The 27,302-nt window shown below is 36.2% G+C and overlaps 1 protein-coding gene across 3 annotated transcripts in view; it reads left to right on the forward strand.

The window, feature by feature from the left end:
• The window catches only part of LOC115214628 (N(G),N(G)-dimethylarginine dimethylaminohydrolase 1), a 92,709-nt gene extending 69,340 nt beyond the window's left edge, over nucleotides 1–23,369 (forward strand). For all 3 annotated transcript variants that reach the window (XM_029783756.2, XM_036506981.1, XM_036506982.1), the window contains exons 3-5: nucleotides 15,556–15,749; nucleotides 20,419–20,550; nucleotides 22,950–23,369. In XM_029783756.2, coding sequence (XP_029639616.1) covers nucleotides 15,556–15,749; nucleotides 20,419–20,550; nucleotides 22,950–23,147 — 524 coding nt within the window. In that variant the 3' untranslated portion in view covers nucleotides 23,148–23,369. The remainder of the gene's footprint in view (nucleotides 1–15,555; nucleotides 15,750–20,418; nucleotides 20,551–22,949) is intronic.
• The last annotated feature ends 3,933 nt before the right edge of the window (nucleotides 23,370–27,302 follow it).

Raw genomic sequence — 27,302 nt, forward strand, 5'->3', positions numbered from 1 at the left:
CAGAACGGAATCACAAATAACATTTTCAGGCCATCCAGTGTAAGCAACTAGTTCAACTATTTAATTGGGTTGATAATTTCTAATCAAGCTGAGTTATTTGGAACAGTAAAACCAATGTTTCATACCATAAAAATGACGAATAATAGGAAGACACTCCTTTGTCTATATGATGTGGTTGTGACAAAGGACATGTAAGATAGTAGAGGTAGTAGTGAGAGTTAGGGACATATTGCATATTTGCTGTCCTTTCATACTTGGTTTTAGCAAAGATATTTCTCTTCCCTTTAGTGGTCAAATTTCAGGAAAACTCCCCCACATCTGATTTCAAAATAGGTTAGTTATTGTCACTTTTATCTAGTTGGCTTGTCTTTAAATAACTTTTCAAAGTATCTGAATCTGTCAACTATTTTCTTTGCACTTTATAGAACAGTCTTTTTAGAATACATTGTTTATGAATAAGTTCTTGTCTGATCGATGTTTGTTTCTAGTAGGAGGTTATTTAGGTCTTAAGCATTTGCTTTTTATATATAGGGTCTTTCGAAGGCGGCAAGCTGGCAGAAACGTTAGTATGTTGGGCGAAATGCTTTGCAGTATTTCGTCCGCCGCTGCGTTCTGAGTTTAAATTCTGTCAAGGTTGACTTTGCCTTTCATCCTTTCGGGGTCGATAAATCAAGTACCAGTTATGCACTGGGGTCAATGTAATCGATTTAATCCGTTTGTCTGTCCTTGTTTGTCCCCTCTGTGTTTAGCCCCTTGTGGGTAGTAAAGAAATATACATATAGGGTCTTTGATGTCTGAATGGACATGGAGTCAAATTTGGACTGAAAAATTCATGGTTTATGTTTTCTTATTGATACTTGCACTTCATTCTAGGGAAAGACACTAAACTCTTACCTTGTTAGTTTAATCTACCATGCTATCCCTTAAACACCAAGCAACGTTTTAAGGGTCTGTGCTTACCCCTAATTTCATGGTGTTATGTAAATGAGAAAATATGTTAGAGATGCTACTGGTCTATCACTTGTTTATATCCTCATATGGTACAGTTGCTTTTCCCAATGGAACTAAAACAAGCAATGGATTCTGGTTAGAAATACCATGAAATGTCTCCTGTACAATTGACCTTATCAGGAATAGATAATTCCTAATTCATAATTATCCATTTAACCACTTTGGCTCTACTGTTTACTAATAAGCAGTTGGAATGCTATATAATTAACAAATATCTCATTAATTTGCTGTGCTTAGCTTAAGTCCTGCCATTTATTGGGGCCACCATAGAATCAGCATTGTTTTAACAACTTATAACCATCACACTAACAACCACCTTGAGCACCTTTTTGAGCTCCATGAGTCTAACACACGTGGGCATGCCTACAAAGTCAGAAAACAGTACAGCTCCCATGACTTTCAGAAACACTTTTTCACACTCAGAGTTGCTGAAGCATGGAACAAACTACCTGCATCAGTTGTTAGTTGCCGAGTCGTTGCATCCTTTAAAACCTCCATGCTTCCTGAAATTCGCCAACACTACACCTGATATCTCCCCTCCATATGCATGTACATATGTATATCATGACTCATACACTGTTCACTTTCCTGACTTTTGTAGATAATTCTATGGACTATACATGCACCTTTGATGAGTTGTAGTGCACCTTGAGCACTATACTCTATAATTTCATTATTTTCTATCATCACCGAATTATATTCAGTATGAATTATTTATTATGCCTTTATCTTTGTATTTAATATATCTTTTTATAATTGTTTATTCAGAATTAGTAAGCAATTTCAGAATGTGCTTTTTATCTCATAAAGTTTTAAAGGAAAAAATTAATGTTGGAATGAAAGAAAAAAAAAGAATTAAAAGGCAAACTACAGTGGAATTTTTAAGGAGTTGTGAATGAGAAAATTGTTCTCTGATGGGTTAGAAATAATTGTTGAAGAAAAGTTCACACTCCAGTTCCTTTTGTATTTGCAATTCAGTTATGTTGAACATTTTTATATTCTCTATTATTATTATTTGGGAATATCACATGCTTTACAAACTAGCAACAATTAATTAAGCAGAAACTTATTTCATCAATTGTGGAGGAATTCAGAGCCACCAAGGTAAGAGCAATCAGTATATTGTTTCTATCCAAAAATGAGAAAGTTGGATATGCCAACAAAACCATAAAGTGTAGCAGAAATTGGAAGTCCCATGAAGCTGTGAAGGAAGCAGATAAGTACTGGAAGCACCAGGAAATTGTATGAATAGTCTGTTCAAGATCAGCTATGACTTGGTAACTAAAGTATTAAGTGACAAAAAAAATACCAGTGCCAAAAACAAGAGAGAGAGAGGTCTAGTGTAAAGAGTTTACAATTCAACAGAAGTTTGCTGTGTAAAGTAGGGTTTGCTTGCCAGGGATGACGGATACAGTAGGACCAGCACCCATTGCTGTGGAGTACATACCTGGGAAACTTATCCTTTCTCCCCTGTCCTCTCACTGGACCTAAATAACCTTAAAATATGGGTCAAAGTCAAAGACTTATCTTGCAAGCAATGTGGAGCAACATTTTGTGCTCTGAACCACATTTTGACTGGATGACCTAAGATACTGGGAAATGGTCAATATGAATGGAGGTATGACAAAGTCCCTATAGAAATTGCAAAATGGACTGACCTGCAAAAGGTTAAGGCCAACAAACAGCAGCCATCACTGTTCAATGCATCAGATTCTTAAGAGAAGGTGACAAGTCTCTTAAAATAAAAGCAACAGTAGGGGACCCATTTTGTATTTTGCATCCAGGCTCAGACTGGGAGATGCAAGTTGTCATGAAGGATAGGCTTGTTTCTCCAGAGAAGGTAGAGGTAACATCACTCTAACTTGACATGTTCCTGCTCTCAAGGAGTGCAAAAACAGTCCTCATGCTTATAGTACCATGGGAGGAGAGACATCATATTACTTACCTATTTCTTTACTACTCAGAGAGAGGACAGACAAATGGATTAAGTCGATTACATCGACCCCAGTACATAACTGGTACTTAATTTATTGACCCTGAAAGGATGAAAGGCAAAGTCGACCTTGGCGGAATTTCAACTCAGAATGTAACGGCAGATGAAATACGGCTACGCATTTCACCCGGCGTGCTAACGTTTCTGCCAGCTCACCATATTACTTACCTGCTGAAGAAAACCACTTACAACTTGATTGATAAGCACTTGTGAAGGGAGATACATAGACTCGTTCTCAATGGAAGTTGGCTGCTATGGCTTTCTAGCTAGATTGGTGCACTATTTCCTGTAGAAGATTGTTCTAGAACCCAAACAACTGAAGAAACCACCATATCATAGCAGCTGAATCCAGTTCATGGTGGCTGTGGTTGACAAGAGACTGCAGATAGAGCCCATTGGTTGGCGAAGGCTAATTCAGTCCTCACTTCCTCACTCAGGCAAAATATAGAGGCTGAGGGATGAAACATCTATGACCCTGGGATACCTGCTGATGATATAGAATGTTTTCTGACATTGTGACAGATTCAGAAGACCTTGTATTTCTGAGTATCTTCTACAGTTTCTGCATAGGGCAAGGCATCCCCAATGTTTATTTCACCTTTGCTTATTTAATGCCAAAAACTGGCAACTAAGTACTGGATCTGAGCTTTGGAAATATTTTCAGTTGTTTCTACTCTTGCTACCATAAGCATTGCTACTACCACTGAATTCACTAACATCACCACCTCCAATACCACCACTTCTGGAATCACTAACCTCACCATCATTTCCTACTCTACAACTGTCACTTCTATCACTGCAAACCATACAATTACTATTGAAGGGACCCTGTTACACGGTTACTTGATCTGCTAGAAATAGCAGTCAAATTTTCCTTAGATCATATCTTTCCATTAAATACATTGCATAATGTGATCCTGGTTTTTACTTTGCCTAAGAAAATAAAAGGATGGTCATAGTTAGAATGCTTTTAATCATGGATTTTCTTAATTAGGTTGACCTAGCACTAAGCAACAACACTATCATCATCATCATCATCATGACCACCTCCACTGTGTTTTCACACTGGTTGTTCTATGCTACCATTAGTTGAAGGAATCTACAAAAATGTTGTTTACAATCTGTCCTATGTGTAATCCAGTTCCTAATTGTAACTCTAAATTCTTGTCAATTCAGATTACTTTATTCCAATTTTTTTTTTCCTTAAATTCTTTTTAGCTTACAATCTATTACAATTTCTTGATATTATTTCATCCAGCTCTCCTCGTCCATTCCCATCCATTATTACATGTCAATACCATCCATGCCAGCTTTCCTATAAGCAACATTTGATATCTTTAGTTCCTAGCTTTGGATTGTTTAAAAACAAAACATTTCTTTATATATATATATACATATATATATATATATAAAAAGACTCCCACTTTTTTTTCTGTTTTGGCATGCAACCCCATCCCCAATTTCTCATGTCAAAAGGTTTTAGGGGATGGTGACCTTTATAGGAGAACCAGCTGACATAACTAAGTTAATTTGTTCTGTTTTTATCTGTGGAATAGCTTTCATCTGACAAAGCCAGGCTATATTTCCCAAAGCAGTTTAGATAATACTTTATTTTTATTCTACCTTCTAAGTTAATGGTAGTAATTTTTCATTTCAACTTGACTTTTGTTTTATAAATAAGTTTTGATGCGATTTCCTTAGAAATGGTTTATTTAGTGTATTTTATGCTCTCTTGTTCTCTCTCTCTGTCTCCTTGTTTTGAGTCATGTTTGCCAAATTGAATGCAATGGAATTCACATAAATGCTTTCTTGGTAGACTTCCTAAACTTATTATGATGGAATGTTTCCAACAATGCCACAATGCCCTTTGTTTAAAAATCACTGAATCGTGTGTATACTTGTGTATTTGTATTTTATGTGAATAAATCACTGATTACCTTCTATCTGTAAATGTGCAAAGCTGAAAATTTGCTAAACTTTTAAACTCACCAGGTTGTACTGCCAACAAAAGCCTAAAGCCTGAGTCATCAGCTTTCCCATGGATTTTATTTGTTATATGCAGTTCTTCATTTTATCCAGTATTGTTCAATAAGGGGAAGGTTTTTCTATAACTTCTTTCACTATTCTTTGTAAAACACCAGAAGTAAGATTTAATTTTTATGTAGTTGTGCAAGTATGGTTGTGTGGTTAAGAAATTTGCTTTCCAACCGCCATGATTTTGAGTTCAGTCCCACTGTGTGGCATTTGGGCAAGTGTCTTGTGAGTGGATTTAGTAGATGGAAACTGAAAAAATCCCTGTGTGTGTGTGTGTGTGTTTGTGTCTCCCTGACCTGATATCATGTGACAGCTGTAAACAAGTGGGATCTTTTCGGTTTGACCAGCAGTTTTTTAAAATAATTTCCACGTAACTAAACACTTTTAAACTTCGTATACTGGTAGAATGTGTTTATAAAACATCTTTTTCTCTTGGCTTTATTGAGAAAATTCTATAGTTTGTAAGATATTTGTTGTTTTTTTCTTCAATTTCTGTAATTTCAACCAATCAATGATGTCTGTTGAGGTGAAGACATTCTGTGCCGTATGAATATGTCCCTCGTTTAAGAAACAGATTGGGTTTATTTACATTTCTGAAGAAAAAAAGATATCCTTCCCCCTAACCCTAACCCTAACTAACCCTAACACAGATTGAAATGCAATAGATCGATACTAGGGTCATAATTATGGGTGACAATTTCACATGACACTGCTAGAAAAACTGCCGTTCAAACTGAAAAGATCCAACAAGTGTCGTCACCATATAAGTGGAGACATTAGTTTCCAGTCTTTCATGAAAACATGTCTGGCCATGGGAAAATATTATCTTGTTTAGAAACAAGTCCAGGTTGCCGACAGGAAGGGCATCTACCACAATAAACTTTGTCTGACCCATGCAAGCATAGCAAAATGGAAATTAAAATAACGATGATGATGAATTTTAACTTGGCTGATCTGTCATTCAAATATAATTTTGAGTTTGAGACTTTTTGCACGTGGTTTAATGTCACTACAGCCTGCCTATGTGGTTAAGACATTATCTTCGTAATGTTTTCTGGGTTTGATCTCCCAGCTTGACACTTTGGGTGTGAGTCTTCTGTCATATTCTTGCGTTGGTTAATACCTCATGAGTGATATTTTGTAGACAAGACCCGTATGAAAGGTTATCATGTGAGTTTGTTTTTGAGTGTAAGTGTGAATTTCCAAGTGTGCATGTGAACCATTATGTTTGAGCAAAATCGCCTCGCGGCGAGCTGGCAGAATCATTAGCATGCTGGGCAAAATGCTTAGCAGTATTTCATCTGCTGCTACGTTCTGAGTTCAAATTCCGCCGAGGTCGACTTTGCCTTTCATTTTTTCGGGGACATAAATTTAGTACCAGTTACGCACTGGGGTTGATGTAATCGACTTAATCCATTTGTCTGTCCTTGTTTGTCCCCTCTGTGTTTAGCCCCTTGTGGGTAGTAAAGAAATAGGTATTTATTCCGATTCAGTTGCACAGACACTCTTATCATTCTTGCCATTCAGTAAACAAGTGATTGGCCCATTTGATACATATAACCAGTGACAATATTAAAAAAAAAGATATAAAATAGATAAATTAAGAAATAATAAGACTATTTATTATTTACCATGTTTTTCCGTTTTCTTTTGAGAGAGAGAGAGAGGGGGGTCTTTGTGTGTGTATTTCTATTTAAAACAATTCTTTGATTCAAATTGCTGTCATCCTGCTAATGAATAAACTTTGGAGATGTAAGAAACAATGAAACCCACTTCTGAAGTATAATAATTTCTATATTCTGTTGATTAGAGGTGCAAAGCTTGTCAAGTCCAGTTTGAGAATTTTTCTGGCTTGAATGAAACGAGAGCCTTCATACCAGCGGTGGCAAACCACTTCGTCCATTGACAAAATTTTACTGATATTCTAATTTCAAACTGCTTACTGAAGCCGATAAAAACCCATTAAAAAAAAAAAATTACAAGCAAAAATGTTTAACCTAAGACCATAACAGTAATTTAATACATGTTGTATATCAATGTATAAGCACAGACATGGTTGTGTGGTCAAGAAGCTTGCGTTACAACCATGTGGTTTCAGGTTCAGTCCTACCACATGGTACCTTGTGTATTCTGTTATAGACCCAGACTGACCAATGTCTTCTGAGTGAATTTGGTAGATGGAAACTGTGGAAGCCCATCTTGCATGCATGCGTGTGTGTTCAACAAATATCCTTGTGGGTCAAGCAATCTGACCCCAAGGGCTCCTTCGATCTGGCTATGGGAGCCTATGACAGTGCCGATGTCTGCTATCTTATTGGACTGTACATCCTGGACATCTTAGGAAAGAGGCTTCCTTTGGTCCTCTTCGGTTTCTACAGAGATGGCACCTTAGCCATCTCTAGAGGAGCCAACAGACACACACTAGATAGACTTAGAAAGGACCTAATTAGTGCCCTAATTGGACCTAATTGGACTCAAGATCACCATTGAGACTGGTCTTACCACAGTAGATTGCCTGGATGTTACTTTAGATCTGGGCTCTGGTACATACAGGCTCTATCACAAGCCAAACGAGATGTTCTGTATTAGCACAGCCTTCTGCCACCCACCTATGGTTTTTAAGAACCTAGTGAAGGGTGTAAGCAAGAAGATATTGAATCTATCCTCTAGCCAAGATATTTTCAATGCCACTACCCCCTTCTACAATGAGGCACTGGCATCGAGTGGGTTTAAAGACTGCATCTCCTACATGCTAGGCTCTAGCACCTGGAAAATGAAGTAACGCAGAAACATCATTTGGTTTGCTCCACCCTTCTCTCGCAACATCAAGACTTGTGAGGGAAGGATTTTCCTTAGATTAATAGATAAACATTTCCCATGCACACATAGATACAGGCAAATATTTAAGTCACAGCCTAAGAGTCTCCTTTAGTTGTGCACCTAACATAAAAAGCATTTTAACAAGCACCCACAATACAAGGGAGGAGGCAGGTTACCCTTTCAGGGTATACAATAACTGTCCAGCAGGAGGCTAACGTGAGGCCAATGGAGTCATCTATGAAACTACAGTGACACCTAGACCTGCTATCTGCATTGCTAGCAATGTACCATCCAACAGCAGTAATAGCTGATTAACCAGGTCTCACACCAGTACAATTTCCACAACCAGAGATGATGACCAGTTCAGGACCAGCAATACAGAGGAGGTAACCGATGACTCTAATACCACCACCACAGATGATGAACAAGTTATTATTGACACCGATGGAGAGACCAGGCCCACACCATATGTTACCACCAGTGCAATCACCACACCTAGAGATGATGACCAATCCAGGACCAGCAACACAGAGGAGGTATCCAGTGTCCCCAGTACCACCACCACAGTTGATGACCAAACAACTGTCATTGGCCCTAATGGGATGGTCTGTCTTGCACCATATGTTACCACCAGTTGCACCCAAACTAACGATGGCAGCTACATTGCCAACCATATGACCAGAAATGATAACCATGGCAATAACACCACTGGATCATTGTGCCATATTGATAATATCAACAGCAGTGTTAACAACAACATCCCCAGGCCCTGAGCCTACCAGAGATATACCAGGTGTGCGAATATAGCCACATCCCAAGTTTGTAAATATATCTGATTGGCCAGTACATCTTTCAAATGTTGCTTCTGCAACCACCATTCATCCTTCAGAGTCTCAGAAAGACGTTTTGCCATGTCCCTGGCCAGCCATGTGTGGCACCTCAAAGATCAAGGGACCCCATGTGATACCAGGTAGAAAATAATAGATCATTCAGGCCCATATATTAATGGGTGTGGCTGTTGCAAAATCTGTATCAATGAAAGAACCAAAATTTTTAAGGACTATGCTAAACCTGGCGCATTGAACAGTTGTATAGAATCTTTCTCTAAATGTGTCCATTTCAAGCGCTACCTTCTGGAAAATTGGATCTCCCCATTTGCTGGTTAGGCTATTTTGGGTCTGTAAGGGTTTTTTTATCCTCTGGTCCAGGGAATATATCCCGTACTCTTTAACGTTTTTATACGTTAGCCATTAAATCTCTATATCTGAGCATTTCCTCATGTCCGCATGGTAGAAACTTTAATCCTTTTGTCTCTGTATAGAGTCTGACGAGCTGTCCACAAGACTGTGGCCTTGGTGCATACGAAATCTTTGGTAATTCTATGACCAGAGTTTAACTTTTTGTTTTAATAATTACTGCTCTATTCATTAAAGTGAGCTTCTTTTCTGATATATGTTTTATTGACATATATATATATATAATATGTGTGTGTCTTTGGGACTGTATTTGTCCCCAACCCATTGCTTGACAACTGGTGTTTGGCAATAGGGAATAGCAGTTTGGCAATAGGGAATGATAAAATAAGTACCAGACTTTAAAAAAATTAGTAGCAAGGTCAATTTGTTCTAAAATCCTTCGAAGTGTTGCTCCAGCATGGTCACAGTCAATGACTGAAACAAGTAAACAATAAAAAGATAAAACATAAGATTTGTAAAATTAAAGTTTTGTTATTTCTTTGACAGATGCCTTCTCTGCCACCAGTTTCTTATGCACTTGCAATTTGTCCCCGATACTAAAAATCATCGGTACTAGCATCCGCGCTAGCTAGTCGTGACTAGTTGATCCTTACTTTGTGCTTTTGTATTTTATTTACTTTGTTTAGGAAACTTATTTACATTGTGTTTTTGTGTTTTATTTACTTTGTTTAAAAAAAGTTATTTACTTTGTGTAAAAAAATTATTTATTTTGTGATTTATTTACTTTGCTAGGTAGTCGTTGTAGGATCAACTAGTCACGACTAGCTAGCCCGGATGCGCGACTACGTGAGTGCATGCATCGGGACCACTCTTCTTAAATAGTACCAAAATCATTTCCCCACTGTTGCTCTACATGGTTGTCTGACATGTTAGTAATAGCAAAGAAATTTTTATTGAGCCACATTAAGATAATGAAAGGACTGCATTAGATAATGCAATCCTACATGTTCTTCTGTCACCACGTATGTTAAGAAAAGACGAAACAATTATTGTTGTAATGCCTTTGATTATCGGTCTGTTAACTTAGGTCTATACAAGCCGTCTGCATAAGCATATCCACTGCCCTATTATGCACCATATTATTAAGAAATCTATCAATTTTCATGACTCAGAATGTGCAACATGCATGTTAGGATTCTATCATTAGTGCAACATACACCCATCTGTACATACTCACATTCAAATATATAAACGGCTACACTTATGAACATACACACTATTTATAAACGGCTACACTTATGAACATACACACAATTTCTATACATACAAACCCATACATGTACATAATACAAAACACACCCAAAAAAACAAACAAAAGGACCAGACAAAGATATTTTTCTCTCTCTTTAATATTATTTGTATTTATTTGAGTATGAATAATCTTATATTTTCAATAAAGAAAATAAAATGTATATCATATGTGTGGGTGTAGCTGTGTATATAAGTCTATTTATATATATGTACGTACACACATGTAATGAAGTAATATAAGATATCAATTCAGTGAATCATGTGGTTATCACAGTAAGCTCCTTGTACAGACTTGGTTATCAGTCCATCCACATAGTAATTAACTGCAAAGTAGTGTAATGTAAACTGAATCTGTCATCATCATCATCGTTTAACGTCTGTTTTCCATGCTGGCATGGGTTGGACGGTTTGACTGAGGTCTGGAAAGCCAGTGGCTGCACCAGGCTGTGATCTGATCTGGCAATGTTTCTACAGCTGGATGCCTTTCCTAACACCAACCACTCTGAGAGTGTAGTGCGTGCTTTTTACGTGATATGTTATATATAAAATCGTGGCAGATACTGGTGTCATGCAAGTGGCACCTGTGCTGGTGGCACGTAAAAGCACCCATTACTTTCTCAGAGTGGTTGGCATTAGGAAGGGCAACCAGGTGTAGAAACCATGCCAAATCAGACTGGAGTCTGGTGCAGCCTTCCAGTTTGCCAGCCCTGGTCAAACCGTACCAACCCATACCAGCATGGACAATGGGCATTAAATGATGATGATGATGATACATGTATACAAGGCGGCGAGCTGACAGAAACGTTAGCACGCCGGGCGAAATGCGTAGCCATATTTTGTCTGCCGTTACGTTCTGAGTTCAAATTCCGCCGAGGTCGACTTTGCCTTTCATCCTTTCGGGGTCGATAAATTAAGTACAAGTTACGCACTGGGGTCGATGTAATCGACTTAATCCATTTGTCTGTCCTTGTTTGTCCCCTCTGTGTTTAGCCCCTTGTTGGTAGTAAAGAAATAGATGATACATGTACACACACACACACACACTCACTCACAAAATCAACTGGTGTGTGTGTGTGTGTAAAACAACCTCTGTGTGTTTGTGTGCATATGTATACACATGCATACATTAACTTCAGTTTTATATATATGTACACACACACACACACATCCGAAAGACATATCGTGTTGAGCCTTAGTTTTGATTGCATTTGACTGTCTTATCAGTCATTCTCTTCCAGTAGTTTTTACTGGGAGTTTGGGGGCATGGGTAGTGTAAGTACTGCAGTAGCTGCTCTTAGCACTTGTAGGATTGGCATTCACTGCAAAATGCATTAAATCAATGCTTGATATAAAGATGAACAATGCAGTTATGTTGGTGTAATGTGCAGTTAGCTGACTCACACTAGCATGAAACAACCTTTTGATATTGTACCCAGTGCATCAACCCTGAATAGCACTGCACAGCACTTAGTCTCTTTATAATTGATGTGTTCCCATGTTAATTCTCTTTTGTTTTTCCACCTCCTCTTTTTGTTGGGTTAATAAATTTAATTTTTTGTCTTGTAACTAAATCTTTCTGTCTGTTTATCGCCGTCACTTTCTTAACCCGTCTCCTCCTCACTCTCTCAACCCGTCTCCTCCTCACTCTCTCAACCCCTCTCTCACTCACTCTCTCAACTCCTCTCTCCCTCACTCTCTCAACCCGTCTCCTCCTCACTCTCTCAACCCCTCTCTCACTCACTCTCTCAATCCCTCTCTCCCCTCACTCTCTCAACCCCTCTCTCACTCACTCTCTCAACTCCTCTCTCCCTCACTCTCTCAACTCCTCTCTCCCTCACTCTCTCAACTCCTCTCTCACTCACTCTCTCAACTCCTCTCTCACTCACTCTCTCAACCGTCTCCCCCTCACTCTCTCACTCCTCTCTCACTCACTCTCTGAACACCTCTCTCCCTCACTTTCTCAACCCATCTCTCCCTCACTTTCTCAACCCGTCTCTCCCTCACTCTCTCAACCCCTCTCTCACTCACTCTCTCAACCCCTCTCTCACTCACTCTCTCAACCCCTCTCTCCCTCACTCTCTCAGCTCCTCTCCCCCTCACTCTCTCCTTCACACTCTCAACCCCTCTCTCCCTCACAATCTCAACCCCTCTCTCCCTCACACTCTCAACCTGTCTCTCCCTCACTCTCTCTCCTCTCTGCTTGTCTTTCACTTTTGAATTTTTTAATTGCAAAGGATCATCAATGTAGTCTTAATTATCATTAATGTTGCTAATTTGAATGATTATGTTTTCCAGCAAACAAAATATGTTATAATAAAAACAAAATGTCATGAATAAATATTGGTATTGATTAATTGATTGGTTTAATCAGTTAGGAAAATTCATTCTCATTCTTGACTTTCAGTTATTACCTAATGTTTCACTTTCCCTAATCACACATAATTAGCATTGAAAGTCATTAAAACTCATTGTCAATTATAAAACATCCTTGCTGCTTCTAGTAGTAAACTGTACTCTCCATGATTCTATTTAGGTGTGTGTAATTAATCAGTGAGATAAGATTATAATTTTTCAAATAATTAACCTCTCCCTTAACCCTCTCAGAACTGGGCCCCTCTGTGTAACTTTACCGTCCACTTGGACTCCTGAGCAAAAAAATAGTTTCATATACAGCTCAAGAGTAACAATTAGTTTAATGAACAGAATCAACTGCATGTTCTTTTTCTACCTGTTGTTTATTTGTATTATATAAATAAATGACAGTCATTGTCTTGCACTTCTTAAGTAAAGCTGTCCTTAACTTAGCTTTCGTGAAAGAAATTAGGGAGAATTAGTACGTATAATCCGCATTTTCCCCCAAAAATTTAAAGGTCAAAATCCCTAGTGCATACTATATATGAGGTTAAAAATGAAAATATTTTCTAACCAATGTCCGAGTCTCTATTTGCTATCTGGCAGTGTTTATTCAGATGCATTTTGTAATGTCGGGCACGAAAATACCTTAAGCTAAGCTTGAAAGCAATGAAGTCATAAACGAATCATCCATAACTTGCATTAAGCATCATTTATTAAAATAAAAGTATTCAGAATACAGAATAACATGTAACAAAAACAATTTGCAAACATATTTACATTCCCATATAGCAGTTAAGAACATCACCATTATTGTATTACGTATGCGCAGAAGTGTTTGTTTGACTAGGCTTAATTTCACATGACTCAAGTTAGAAAAGGAGTGCATATTATACACAAGGTTTAGGTTTTTCAGAAGTACAGCCCCCTAAAAATCCCCTGTGTATTATACTCAAGGGCGGACTATACTCGAGGATTTACGGTACTCAAAGTAACTTAAGTCTACCAGAATCTTTCAAACTGGTCTCAAATTTCTCATCAAACTTAGGAATCCACAATTGTAATGTATTATAGTTTTTTTTTTATAGTAAAACAAATAGTATTGTTAATGCCTGGGTGACCATGAAGATACTCTTATGTCATATCTTGACCATTACTTGATACTCTCTTAGCCTAAACCTATATAAAAATGCCAACAACCAATTTGTTTAACTAATTCAGTGGTATTCTTTTTTTCTAACCTCTGTGTTTTCTGAAAAACTAAAATGCTGTCAAATATAACAGATTTCGAAATGGCAAACAAATAGCACTGTACTTTGAATTACTCTGTTGAATGTCAACAGTGATGGAAAAAATCTTGAGTAGGCCACACTAGATTTTAAGTAGATTAAATTTTTGGGCTGGCCTGCTTGCTCTCTTTTGTTTTTGCATAGATTTAATTTTTTTCTTTCCTTTTTAGTTTTGGTGTAACTGCTGTGAAATGTCATTGCTCTATTTAAAGTCTGACATCAACTATTGGAATAATTATTCTTACCATTTCTTGCTTTTTATCTTTTAGTTCAAACTTATTATTTTTCTGTGGATTTCTCCAAATCTAAGTTTTTTGGTCTTATGAGATTTTTATATAACTGATTTAAATTTGAAAATATTCGTTGCAAGATTTAGTAATTTTTCTTGTGATTGAAACATATCTAAAAATGAAATCTTCTCTACCTTCAAAATAAGTCATCAGAGAAATGAAGAGATCACACGAATCACTGCTTAGCTCCAATGTTGTTGTCTTGAGGGAGCCCCCCCCCCTCAAAAAAAAACCTCATTTTATTGTAAATATTTCCAGAAATTCTGCAACTTATTCCTATTGAACTGAGTTGTTTAAAATAAAGTGTTGTATCCCAAGAGAGGAAAGGTAATACATACAGAAGATTAGAACTTGAGACTATATCTTACTGTCTAGTACCTCATCTGTTTAACCTTGGTTCTTTAGCCCTCCTATCCTTTTACCATACAACATTTAGTTGAAATATTTTTCTGATTATTTCTTAACTTTAAAAGTGGTTTCACTATTTCTTCAAAGTGATCTTGCCAATGCCAACTTTACCTTCCATCCTTCCATGGATTCTAGTTTATTGCAGTTGAAGCTTGATATTTATTCTTCAGGTAGGCAATTTGAAATAAGAATTGTTTTGTATGGCAATTAAACTTCAAGGAATTTGTTAGATACTTAACATTTCTATGAAAGATGTTGTAATGGGATAGTTATATGAAAAAAAATCTATTTTTAATCGTTAGTCTTTTTTTATGGTTTTAAATTAATAATTTATTTGTATTATTTAAAGAATGCCCTGTTGCTCTTGCTCTGTCATGTTCTACTTCTTTTCTCAACTCTTGCTCTCTTTCAATCTGCCTTAATTCAGTCGGGTTGTTTATTTTAATGTGTTAGTCTTTTAGTAACTTTTATCCAGCAGTAAAACACATAATTTGAAAATAAATTGACAAGTTCTTGTGTTACCAATTTTACAAAATTAATATTTCAGTTAAATCCTGTCAGTTATTGCTCTTACAGAAACTTATTGTCCTTAAGTGTTTAATAAACTGAAGATTTTAAACTCATTTCGTGTAGTTTTTCATCAAGACACAAACTCTTAAAATATATATGCATTCATTCTGAAATACATTTTTAAATAACTTATTTACATAATAATTTACATCACTTTATGATTACAAAACAAATCCTACATCAAAAATATAAAAGTAAAGAATAAAGACTTATTTATGCATCATTTCAATAACATCAAGAACAATAATTCTTTATCTAATTTTGTTATTCTTTCTTTCCAGGCAAAGAAATATTTGTTGGTGTTGGGCAGAACACAAATGAAGCTGGAGCAATAGCAGTGGCTCGCCTTTATGAAGATTATTCTGTTATCTCAATAACTCTAACTAGTAAACTGCATCTAAAGAATATGATTTCAATGGCTGGGACAGGAGTTATTGTCATTGGTAACAGTACTGAATCAAAACACCTGTATCAGGTAGGAGGATATAATATCAGAATTTTTGTTCAATTTTAGAAGTGATTTAGTAGATATGATTTTAATATATTTTAATATAAATTACCTTCAAGGAAATGTAACTGCTCTCCTGAAGATTTATGGCCTTGTGCTAATGTTGGAAACCATTGGGTGCAAGCATGGCTATGCAGTTTAAAAGTTTGCTCTACAACTATGTTGTTCTACATTGAATTCCATTGCATGACATCTTGAGCAAGAGTCTTCTACTATGGAACTTAGGCTAATCATTGAGTGAAATTTGGGAGACAGAAACTGTGCAGAAGCTTGTCATGCATGTGTGTATTTTCCTTTTACTTGTTTCAGTCATTTGACTAGTGCCATGCTGGAGCACCACCTTAAAGGGTTTTAGTGAAAGAAATTGACTCCAGGACTTATTCTTTGTAAGCCTAGTACTTATTCTATCAGTCTCTTTTGCTGAACTGCTAGGTTACAGGGATGCAAACACACCAACATCGGTTGTTGGACAAACACAGATACAAACACACACACACACACAGACACACTACAGTCTTCTTTCAGCTTCTGTCTACCAAATCCTCTCACAAGTCTTTGGTTGGCCTGAGGCTATAGTAGAAGACACTTGCCCAAGGTGCCATGTAGTGAGACTGAACCCAGAGCTATGTGACTGCCAAGAAATTGGTGCAGTCAACAAAATACTTTGTGATATATATTCTTTGTGACTTGCATCCTTTGGTACCAAAAAGAACTTAGGCATTCAACAAATAGAGATTGATAAAGTATGTACAAAGTGCCGAGGAGGGGTAGGGGGAATATATAATAGATTAACACTCCTGAATATGGCACTTGTAATATGCTCATAGTCCAGAAGACAAACCAATAAAAAAATTTACACATTGAAGGCAACCAGTCTTGGGAGATGTAGCACTGAATAAAAACTGGGCTGGCAGCCCTGCTAATGTTTGTGGTATGAGAAAGTGCTCTACACCATAAATTTGATTCTACACTCAATATTGAATCCACCCAATCAGTAAATGTTCTGTTGCTTTAAAATCATAATCTCAATTTAACATTTATGAAAATCTCCATGTATAAATTTATACACCGAAATAGAAATAATAAATTTATGAAAGTGGAATTTTCATAGGTCTTGCTAGTTATTATAATAAAATAAATGAATTTGCTTATCGTAAAAGTTGAAAATGATTTTAATTTTAATTTCTTTTTTGGACATGTGTGTGTGTATATCCATCTGCTAAATATTGTTTTGCTCAGTGCTTCCAGATACAAGCTATCCTTCTCTTCAATATTTATTTATAGACAAGCTGCCTGGGTTATTCATTGTGAGTAATGTCCTGTGTCAATAACATAACACACAATGATGTGGTGACAAGACCTGGATTATTAATCATTTAGTGATAGAAAATGAACTGTAAATACCTTCTTATAATAAACAGTGCGAAAATATTTTTAAGGAACTGTGCTGAGCTCCTAGACACAGGTTTACAGCAGTTACCATTCTTAGAAGTTCTGGAACTTATTTCCAGTAGCTTGGTAAACTAAAGATGCATAAATTTACAATACTGATCAAATATGCCTCAAAATACCTATAATGGAATTGAATTCACAATCTGAAAGCCAGCAATCCCATACCGTATCAATTTCCATTCTACTTGGGTGTTTTGCTTCTATTTTAGCTTCTAGTAAAACACCCTGTTGATGACTCAATGAAAGAAATCCTCTTTGCTAATATAGCAGCCCAAATCTCCCACAAATCATGTACTATAATCTTAAAAATGAGGGTTACACTGCATAATTGGGTGAAATTTGATGAAGTCGATCTCGGCGGAATTTGAACTCAGAACGTAATGGCAGACGAAATACGGCTACATATTTCGCCCGGTGTGCTAACGGTTCTGCCAACTCACTGCCTTACAGCTCCATCATTATCATCAGCTTATATTACATTGATGCTGTGACCAAGGAATTGTTGAGTTGGCAACAGAGATGTCATCTTTTGTGTGGTAGCCAAATGCATTTCATTCCAAATGAGTTCGTTTCTCTCCAACCTATTGGCTTATTAAATACATTGAACTGACTTAGCTGGAAATTGAACCTGCATTCCAAGTCTTGCTCTACATGAACTTTACACTGCCCTATGACTCTCAAACAAGCTTATCATAACAGTAAGTTACTTGTGAAAACTTTGTTTTATTAGGTGATGACAGTTGCAGCATTCATTACTTTCCAATGTTATTAACCTGTGCCAGTTTGCTTTCCTGACATAGTTTTTCAAAATCGTTCTCAATTATGTTGGTTAAATATTCTAGTTTATTTTTATTATGAAACATAAGCAGCAGGTAACATGTCAGTTGAGACTGTACTACACTTTCACCCATATACCCAGAAACATGACAACTAATGTTGTGATAACAATTAATCACAATAGCCTTTTTATAGTTATATGTAGTTTAAATACCTCTTGATACAATGTGACTTTGATTTGCTTATTGCTTGTTGCTGTATTTGTTACTTCCCCTCCCATGGTGTTTTAATCATTTGAAAATCAAACTTGTTTTAACCCTTTCGTTACCATATTTCTTTTGAGATGCTCTGTGTTTCTTTTAATTAATTTTAAATATAACAAAGAATTTAGTAAAATAACTTCATTATCATTCAGCTAGTGTTAGGAACATAAATTGTGACTAAGGTTTGGTGGAAGATTTTAATTCAAAACTTATGAAAACAAGACATTTGTACTCAGAGCCAGAGGCAGTTTCAGCCTGGTTGGTAACAAAAGGGTTAAACGTTGGTTCAGAATCTTGTCATTTTGTTGTGTAAAATATTCTATGAAAACAACCATGCTTTAATCACAATTTTTACACTTGGTTAACCAACTGATAAAGTGTTCAAATATGTCACACCTGTTTGATTGGGTTCAATAACCCATAACTAAAAGAATGAGATTCTCAAGGACTCTTGATTTAGTAACAGAAAGTTGGTGGGAAGAAGATTGGCTTAAATCATCTACAGATTTTCGTTGCAGATTGTTCTCTAATAACAAGCAAGAGACATCTGCTGTTACTATTTCACTCTGTCTCTTTCTTTCTCTATGTATGTATGTATGTGTGTGCGTGTGTATGGATGGATGCATGCATGCATGATGACAAATTTTTCTGCTCTTAAAAGGATTATATCCTCTATATATACTGTTCAGTATTTACGTGTTGGAAAAATGTTTCTACTTGTTCTACTATATATGTATGTATATGTTTATATATATGTGTATGTCTACATATATATATATGTGGAGGCACATGGCCTAGTGGTTAGAGCAGCAAACTCGCGGTTGAGGGATCATGGGTTCGAATCTCAGACCGAGTGATGTGTGTGTTTATGAGTGAAACACCTAAGCTCCACGCGGCTCTGGCAGAAGGAAGGTAATGGTGAACTTCTGTTGACTCTTTCACCACAACTTCCTCTTACACTTTCTTCCTGCATCTTGCAGCTCACCTGCGATGGACCAGCATCCCATCCAGGTGGGGAATCCTATACGCCAAGGAAACCGGAAACAGGCGTGGCTCAAGAAGGAACAAACAAACATATATGTGTATATGTATGTATGCGTGTATATATATATATATATGTATGTGTGTATGTATGTGTATATATATGTATGTATGTGTATATGTATGTGTGTATGTATATATATATATATATATATATAATATAATTCGAGACAAAACCGCTATTTTAAAACCAAACAAGGAAAGACTTAATCAATACATAAAATTTTAATATATTAAAATTTTATGTATTGATTAAGTCTTTCCTTGTTTGGTTTTAAAATAGTGGTTTTGTCTCGAATTATATTATATAATATTTTACTATAAAATTGGATTTAACCCTAAATCTGATTTTTCCCTGTAATTTTGGATTCATTCCCTAATATTTATTATTATATATATATATATATATATATATATCACAATCAAGGAACGGCCATAATAGGCCATTCACCCACTAGAAATAACAGCCAAAGCTTCAACCGCAAAATAGCATCAATTCCGTAAACCAGGAGAAAATTAAAAAACATTTACCCTGTAATTTCTTATACGATGCACCGTTTCATCTACTGTTTAATGGTAAACTAGCCTGATTAAATTAAATCAAGCCAATCTTCCATAGGCCCTTAGAATCGTCAGTAAGAAATAGCCAAGTCGAACAGATATTTTCACGAGGCATTTCTGTCCCTGCCTCAGCAATATCTGACCTAAAATTTTCAAATCATCGCACTCGCGATGATTAACCTATATTGATTAATTATATATATATATATATATATATATTAGGTAGATAGATATAACATGTCATATAATAGATAGATTCCTTTTTCAAATTCAGAGGTATAAAAACCTGTTGCTTCAGTAATGTTGATGACAGTCACCAACTGCTAAAATTTCTCAACATTAAGTACATTCTGAATTTTTCTTTTTCATATCTACATTCCATTTCACATTGATTTCATGTTGTACATTTTTTAAAATGCAACCGGATAAAACCTACAAAAAAAAGTTACATTTTTATTACTTAGTGTTTGTTTATTTTTCTATCGTAATCATATATGTCATACCCTATAAGTAAAATGTTCTTCTTCTACTTGGACTTGTAGCAAATTAAAGATCTCACCTCTAACACATACTACAAATTAGACTTGGACAGTGATATACCGGCCAATGTGTTGTTTGCAAATGGTGCAATGATCCATCGTAGCCGAGACGAAATGGGAACCACCAACTGCAGTGTAAATATCACTTTTATTTTCACATTTATAGTTCTCCATAATTTTGTGCATAAATAAATATATGTCCGTCAATTGCAAGTGGAAAGGGATGAGTTAGATGTTTTTCACTAAAATGGATGAAAGCGCTAATATATGATATATGATGTATAAAAACATGTAATATACAAATAAATATCTGTAAATATAAAACCATCCGAATTTCTGAGTACCTCATTTCTTCTAATATAAAATACCTGTACATCATCTCCAAACCTTCTAATACACACACAACACACACACACACACACACACACACACACACACACCACACACACACACACCACACACACAACACCACACACACACACACACACACACACACACACACGTGTATGTGTGAATGTTTGGTTGTAAAAATTGGAGAAAAGTATTAATTCAAAGCTGATGATAGAATCAATTACTTGAACATTTGGTCCAAATGATGTTCCTTGATCAGATTCACAAAAGCAGGGAATTTGAATTAGTGGTGGAGTGAATCTCCAACTTCAAATGATTTGTGTGTGTGTGTGTGCATGCATCATTTATATTTTAGTTGCTTCAGTCATTAGACCACAGCCATGGAGCAATTCTTGAGGAATTTTAATTGAATGAATCAACTTCAGTACTAATTTTTTTTTAAGCCTGGTACGTAATCTTTTGGTCTCTTTTGCCAAACCACTAAATAATGGGGACATAAGCACACCAACACCAGTTGTCAAGTGGTGGTAGGGAACAAAAACAGACAACAACACATGTACACACACATAGATGACAGGCTTCTTTCAGTTTCCATCTGCCAAATCTACTCACAAGGCTTTGGTCAGCTTGAAACTGTAGTAGAAGATGCTTGTTCAAGGTGCCATGCAGTGGGACTGAGCCCAGAACCTTGTGGTTGGGAAGCAGCCTTCTTACCACATAACCACACCTGCATGTGCAAAATTTAAAACTAGTATGAATATATATTTCTTTATTGCCAACAAGGGGTTAAACATAGAGGGGACAAACAAAGACAGATAAAGGGATTAAGTCAATTACGTCGACCCCAGTGTGTAACAGGTACTTTATTTATTGACCCCGAAAGGATGAAAGGCAAAGTCGACCTCGGTGGAATTTGAACTCAGAATGTAACGGCAGGCGAAATACAGCTATGCATTTCGTCCGGCATGCTAATGATTCTGCCAGCTCGCCGCCTTAACTAGTATATAATAATAATAATAATAATAATAATAATGAAATTATTGTATACAGTGCTCAGGTGCACCACAACTTGTCAGAGTATATGCAGTAATGTACAAATGTCTGGAAAGCGAACAATGCATGAGTCAGATACATGCTTGAGTGTGTATGGAGGGGAGAAAATCAGGTGTAGTGTTGGCGAATCTCAGAAAGCATGGAAGTTTTGAAGGATGCAGTGCTCCGACAACTAACAACTGATGCCGGCAGTTTGTTCCATGCTTCAGCAACTCTCAGCGTGGAAAAATGTTTTCTAAAGTGCTGTTTTCTGACTTTGTAAATATGTCCACGGGTGTTAGATGGGTGGAGTTTGAAAAGGTGCTCAGAGTTATTGTTTGTATGATGGTTGATAATTTTATGGGTGTCTGCCAAGTCAGCTGCCAGACATCGGAGTTTCAATGTGTCCATGCCCAGTGACTGCATTGTAGACCTGCATGCAAGTGGATAATTATATTTGTAAGTATTCTATGATCTGAATAGGTATAATGAGGTTGTGTAGCAAATAAAATCAAAATGACATACAACTGAAAAACAGAAAAAATCATTTTTGAGAATGTTTTACCCTGATCAACATCAATGAAAGAAATAATGTTGGAGAAATTACAATTACAGATCTTGGCTTTTGGTTAGATACAAGAGCAGATGTTCTATTTTTTTTTAAGGAAAATTGGATTTAGAGAAATGAGTTTATTACTAGTATTTTATTTTTTTTAACTTGTTAGAAATAAATGAATTTGGGATGTTTGTACATATTTTCTCTCATGGAGCACATCAGTGGTCTGAGAAGGGAGACAACCACCAGTTACAATGTTAGACCCCACCCATTTTGATTGTATTTTAGTCAAACACTCCTGATGTATTTAAAATTGTTTAACACCAAGAAAGATCTTATCGTGAAGTTGCTGTACTCGATGTGCTATTGACATTTAAGGAATTTGGATCCTTCATATGCAAAAGATTCAAGTTGGTAGGAGCTGTATATATTGTATATATTGACTTAAAAGCCATTTTTTGATATTTTATATATATTTATATAAAGTTGAATAAATAATATTATTTTATAAGTAAATGTTTTGGTCAGTGTAGTGGTTATTATTTATATGCATTCTTAGAAACTTGAATAATTTTCATTAATTTTTTTATTTCAGATCTTAGATGAGAAGATTGGGTATGAGCGGGACGAGGTAGAACTGCGAGAATTTGACAAGCTAAACCGTACCTTAAGTAGCCTGTGCCTGTTTATCAACAGGACCAAGACTACCCGACAGATCATGTCGGATATCAATGATGAAGATATCAACAGCTATTCTACGTTGACCAGAAAAGGCAAGGATTATTACAAATAGTCTGCCATTAAGCTGTCTCTTTCTTATTGTTTTGTCAATTTTCCTTTTTAAACTCCGAGTAAAAATTTTTTGGTTGAGTGGAGACTATATTTTTTTTAATTTTCCTTTTTTTAACTCCCCATTTTGCTGCTCTAGCTTAATTATCATCCATAAATTTAAGCTAATTTGGAGACTTCAGTGACAAATGCAAACACTTAAACACACTAATGATCATAGTTACAAGACAATAAGTTCCAAGAAGAGATAACAGTTTCGTTGTAAGTTGTTAGCATTAATACATCAGTATGATTTTAAAGAAACCATGAGGAAATGAAATGCTAACGAAAATATACCCATTAATATAGGATTTTGGTGAAACTTCATTCCAGCTTCTTTATTTCGGTTCATTTCATATTTTATGTACTCTAAAAGTTGAGTATGTGATGAAATAAAATTTTTTTTTTTTTTTTTTTGCCCACTCTTCTTTCCATACCGATTCCATACTGCTGTTGTAGTTTTTATAACAAAGCCAGCATTTATTTTAACCTTCAACGATGTTTTAAAATATTATTAATCGAGTTTTTCAATATATGCCAACTGGTTTTTTTAATAATATTTTATTTATCTTCTAATATGATTTTGTTAAAACTGCTTTGATGTAGATGTAAATAAAAGATTTCTATCCTTCATCAGATTTGTTTTAAAGATGAGATAATAAAAAGATATATTTCAAATGTTTGTTTTTCTGAATTATTTCTTTTTAACTTATCCTATCTTCATCTGTAAATTGTATATGAAAAATGAACTCTGGGTGGAAAAATACAGGGTGTTTTGGCTAAATTTGACAGTTTGCATAAAAGGAAACAAAAACACAATATTCCATCCAAAAGTAATAATATATTTTTTAAAAATCAAAAAATATCAACTAGATTATGGCTGGGAGATAAGTTTACTTGAAGTAGCCATCCTCCTAGCAGCTCCAGAATCTGGCACATGCATTCTTCAGTGTCCCTGGGAAGATCTTTGAACACTTCTGATCTTGTTCACCAGCTCAGCCTTAGTGTTTTAGGCAGAGTGGTTGGTATCTTTCTCAACAACGCCCCATGCATAATAATTTATGAGATTACAATTGGGGGAAATTAGGAGGCCAGAAATTGGGGCTGGTGAAGTTGTAGAAATTCTCTGACAACCACTTCTCTTTCTGGAGTTGTAGCAAGGAGCCAGAATCTGCTGTTACACAAATGGTCTTCCAGCAACAACCTTCTATACAGTCTCTTGCAGCTTCACATGGCTGTCTGAATTGAATAAAATAATAATAATGAAATTATTGTATACAGTGCTTAGGTGCACCACAACTTGTCAAAAGTGCGTATAAAGCATATGCAGTAATGTAGAAATGTCTGGAAAGTGAACAGTGTATGAGTCAGATACATGCTTGCGTGTGTATGGAGGGGAGAAAATCAGGTGTAGTGTTGGCGTATCTCAGGAAGCATGGAAGTTTTGAAAGATGCAGTGCTCTGACAACTAACAACTGATGCCGGCAGTTTGTTCCATGCTTCAGCAACTCTTAGTGTGAAAAAATGTTTCCTAAAGTCATGGGAGCTGTACAGGTTCCCACATTGTCTGTTCAAAGATGTGAGGTGGCACGACATCACTCTCACTGAAAACACACCCAAGGACCATCACTGTTTGGGGGAACTTGGTTTTCATGACTTCCATTTCACGTCATACAGCCTTAACAGTGTTCTCAGCATTGAGCAGCATTCATGATGTTGCCATTTTGACAACCAGTGCAAATCATCATGATACAGGTAACTCTTATCCAATATTCAGATCACTTCTAGTCCTCTGTGTGAGCTAACATTTTCTCAACTACAACTTTAATCTTTATTTGACACCATTGACTGCTCACCAATACATTGAAATACATTGGATACATTGAAACTCTGACGTCTGGCAGCTGACTTGGCAGACACCCATAAAATTATTAACCATCTTACTAACAATAGCTAGGAGCACCTTCTCAAACTCTACCTGTCTAACACCCATGGACATATTTACAAAGTCAGAAAACAGCACAGCTCCCATGACTTTCAGAAACATTTTTTCACTCAAAGAGTTGCTGAAGTATGGAACAAACTGCCGGCATCAGTTGTTAGTTGTCGGAGCACTGCATCCTTCAAAACTTCCATGTTTCCTGAGATTTGCCAACACTACACCAGATTTTCTCCCCTCCATGCACACGCAAGTATGTATTTGACTCATACACTGTTCACTTTCCAGACATTTGTACATTACTGCATATGCTTTATATGCACTTTTGACAAGTTGTGGTGCACCTGAGCACTGTATCCAGTAATTTCATTATTATTATTATCAAACTACTCTTGAAAAAAGGAAACATAAAAAATTGTCAAATTTAATGTGAACACCCTGTTTGATGTGATGACTTTTTATGTCATAACTACCACATAAAGGTGGTGCTCCAGCATGGCCACAGTCAAATGACTGAAACAAGTAAAAGAGTATATATATATATTTGTCTGTGTTGGTGCCTACATAACTAACATATCTATAGCCAATACAAATGATTTCAAATTTTGGCACAAGGCCAGCAGTTTAGGGGGAAGGGGTAAGTTGATTACATCATCCCCAGTGCTCAACTGGTACTTATTTTTACTGACCCTGAAAAGATGAAAGGCAAAGTTGACCTTGGCAGAATTTGAGCTCAGAACATGAAGACAGATGATATGCTGCTGAGCATTTTTCCCAGCATGCTAACAATTCTGCTGACTTGTGACCTTATAGCCATTACAAATGATAAGTCAATGTGGGAACCTGTACAGAGTCACTCAACCTGCTTAGATATAGCAACCATCTGATTATCATTTATTTTGCAGTCTTCAAAATCATTTGGACAGAAAAAAATATGAAGTGTGTAGATGAGGTCAGAAGAGTACTGGAGGAGTATTTTTCGTCACAGACAAGTGAATTTTGGAAGAGAGGCCTTGCAAGTCAACCAGATAGACAGAAGAGCATTGTAGAAAATGAAGGAGAGTATATCTTAGATTAAAAAATTAGATTATTTTAATTTTGAAAAATAAAAGAAGTATAAAAAAAACCCACATTATTTATAGGATGACCCAATATATATGATGGGCTTCTTTTAGTTTCTGTCTACCAAATCCAATCAGAAGGTTTTGGTCAGCTCAAGGCTATAGTAGAAGACACTTGCCCAAGGTGCCATGCAGTGGGACTGAACTCAGGTTGGGAAGCAAACTTTTTACCACATAGCCTTGCCTGTGCATACTTTTTTTTTTTTTCACTTCAGAAGGAGGAAAAGCAAAGTTGATCTCATTGAGATTTGAACACAGTATGTAAAGAACCAGAACAAATACTGCAAGGTATTTTCTCTGATGCTCTAATAACTTTTACCAATCCAATACTCTTCTTGGACTATAAACAAGGGAACAATTAACTTTATCTAAAATTATCTCAATACTGACATCATAAATCATGGAAGAGTCATCACCTGTATACTTCATGTTTTGTCACACCCATCTTGGATAGTAGATTCTTATTCAAAATACATATCTGTGCTCTTTCTGAAGATGCTGTCTGTTGCATATCACTGATAGTGTCATTGATGTCAGCCCACTGCCAGTGAAACTTCTGTCTTACTAACCAGATGGTTTTTCTAACCATCTGAGGCTGTGTTGCTAAGGATTCTGCGTGTATGTTAGATTAATGAATCAATAACAGTTGTTAGTCATAGAGAAGTGCTATCACTGCATTTAGTTTCTATTCAATCATTTTAGAGTCTTTGAAATAAATGCATTACAAAGAATCTTAGTGATCAAATAACAAGATTTTGTGAAAACTTAAATGGTTTGAAACATAACAAAAGTTCTACATATAGGTAAAGAAACTAGCAGAAGTGGAGGACTTGGGCCTACTCTGTTGAATACAACACAGGAGAAAGAGATTCTGGTTGGATAGGGGCTGAAAGAGACACACTAGACAAGGCCTTGTCTAGCACAGACTAGACAAGGCTGATGAGATTATAATGGTGGCTCCTGGTGTAGTAATTTTATATCACCATTGAGGAAAAAGTAAAAAAGATGGTGAAGATTGAAAGGGTTCTGTTGGTCACCTGATTTACCAAGTTGCATGAAT

Source organism: Octopus sinensis, linkage group LG1, assembly GCF_006345805.1.
Source record: "Octopus sinensis linkage group LG1, ASM634580v1, whole genome shotgun sequence".
In the NCBI taxonomy this organism is placed as follows: domain Eukaryota; kingdom Metazoa; phylum Mollusca; class Cephalopoda; order Octopoda; family Octopodidae; genus Octopus; species Octopus sinensis.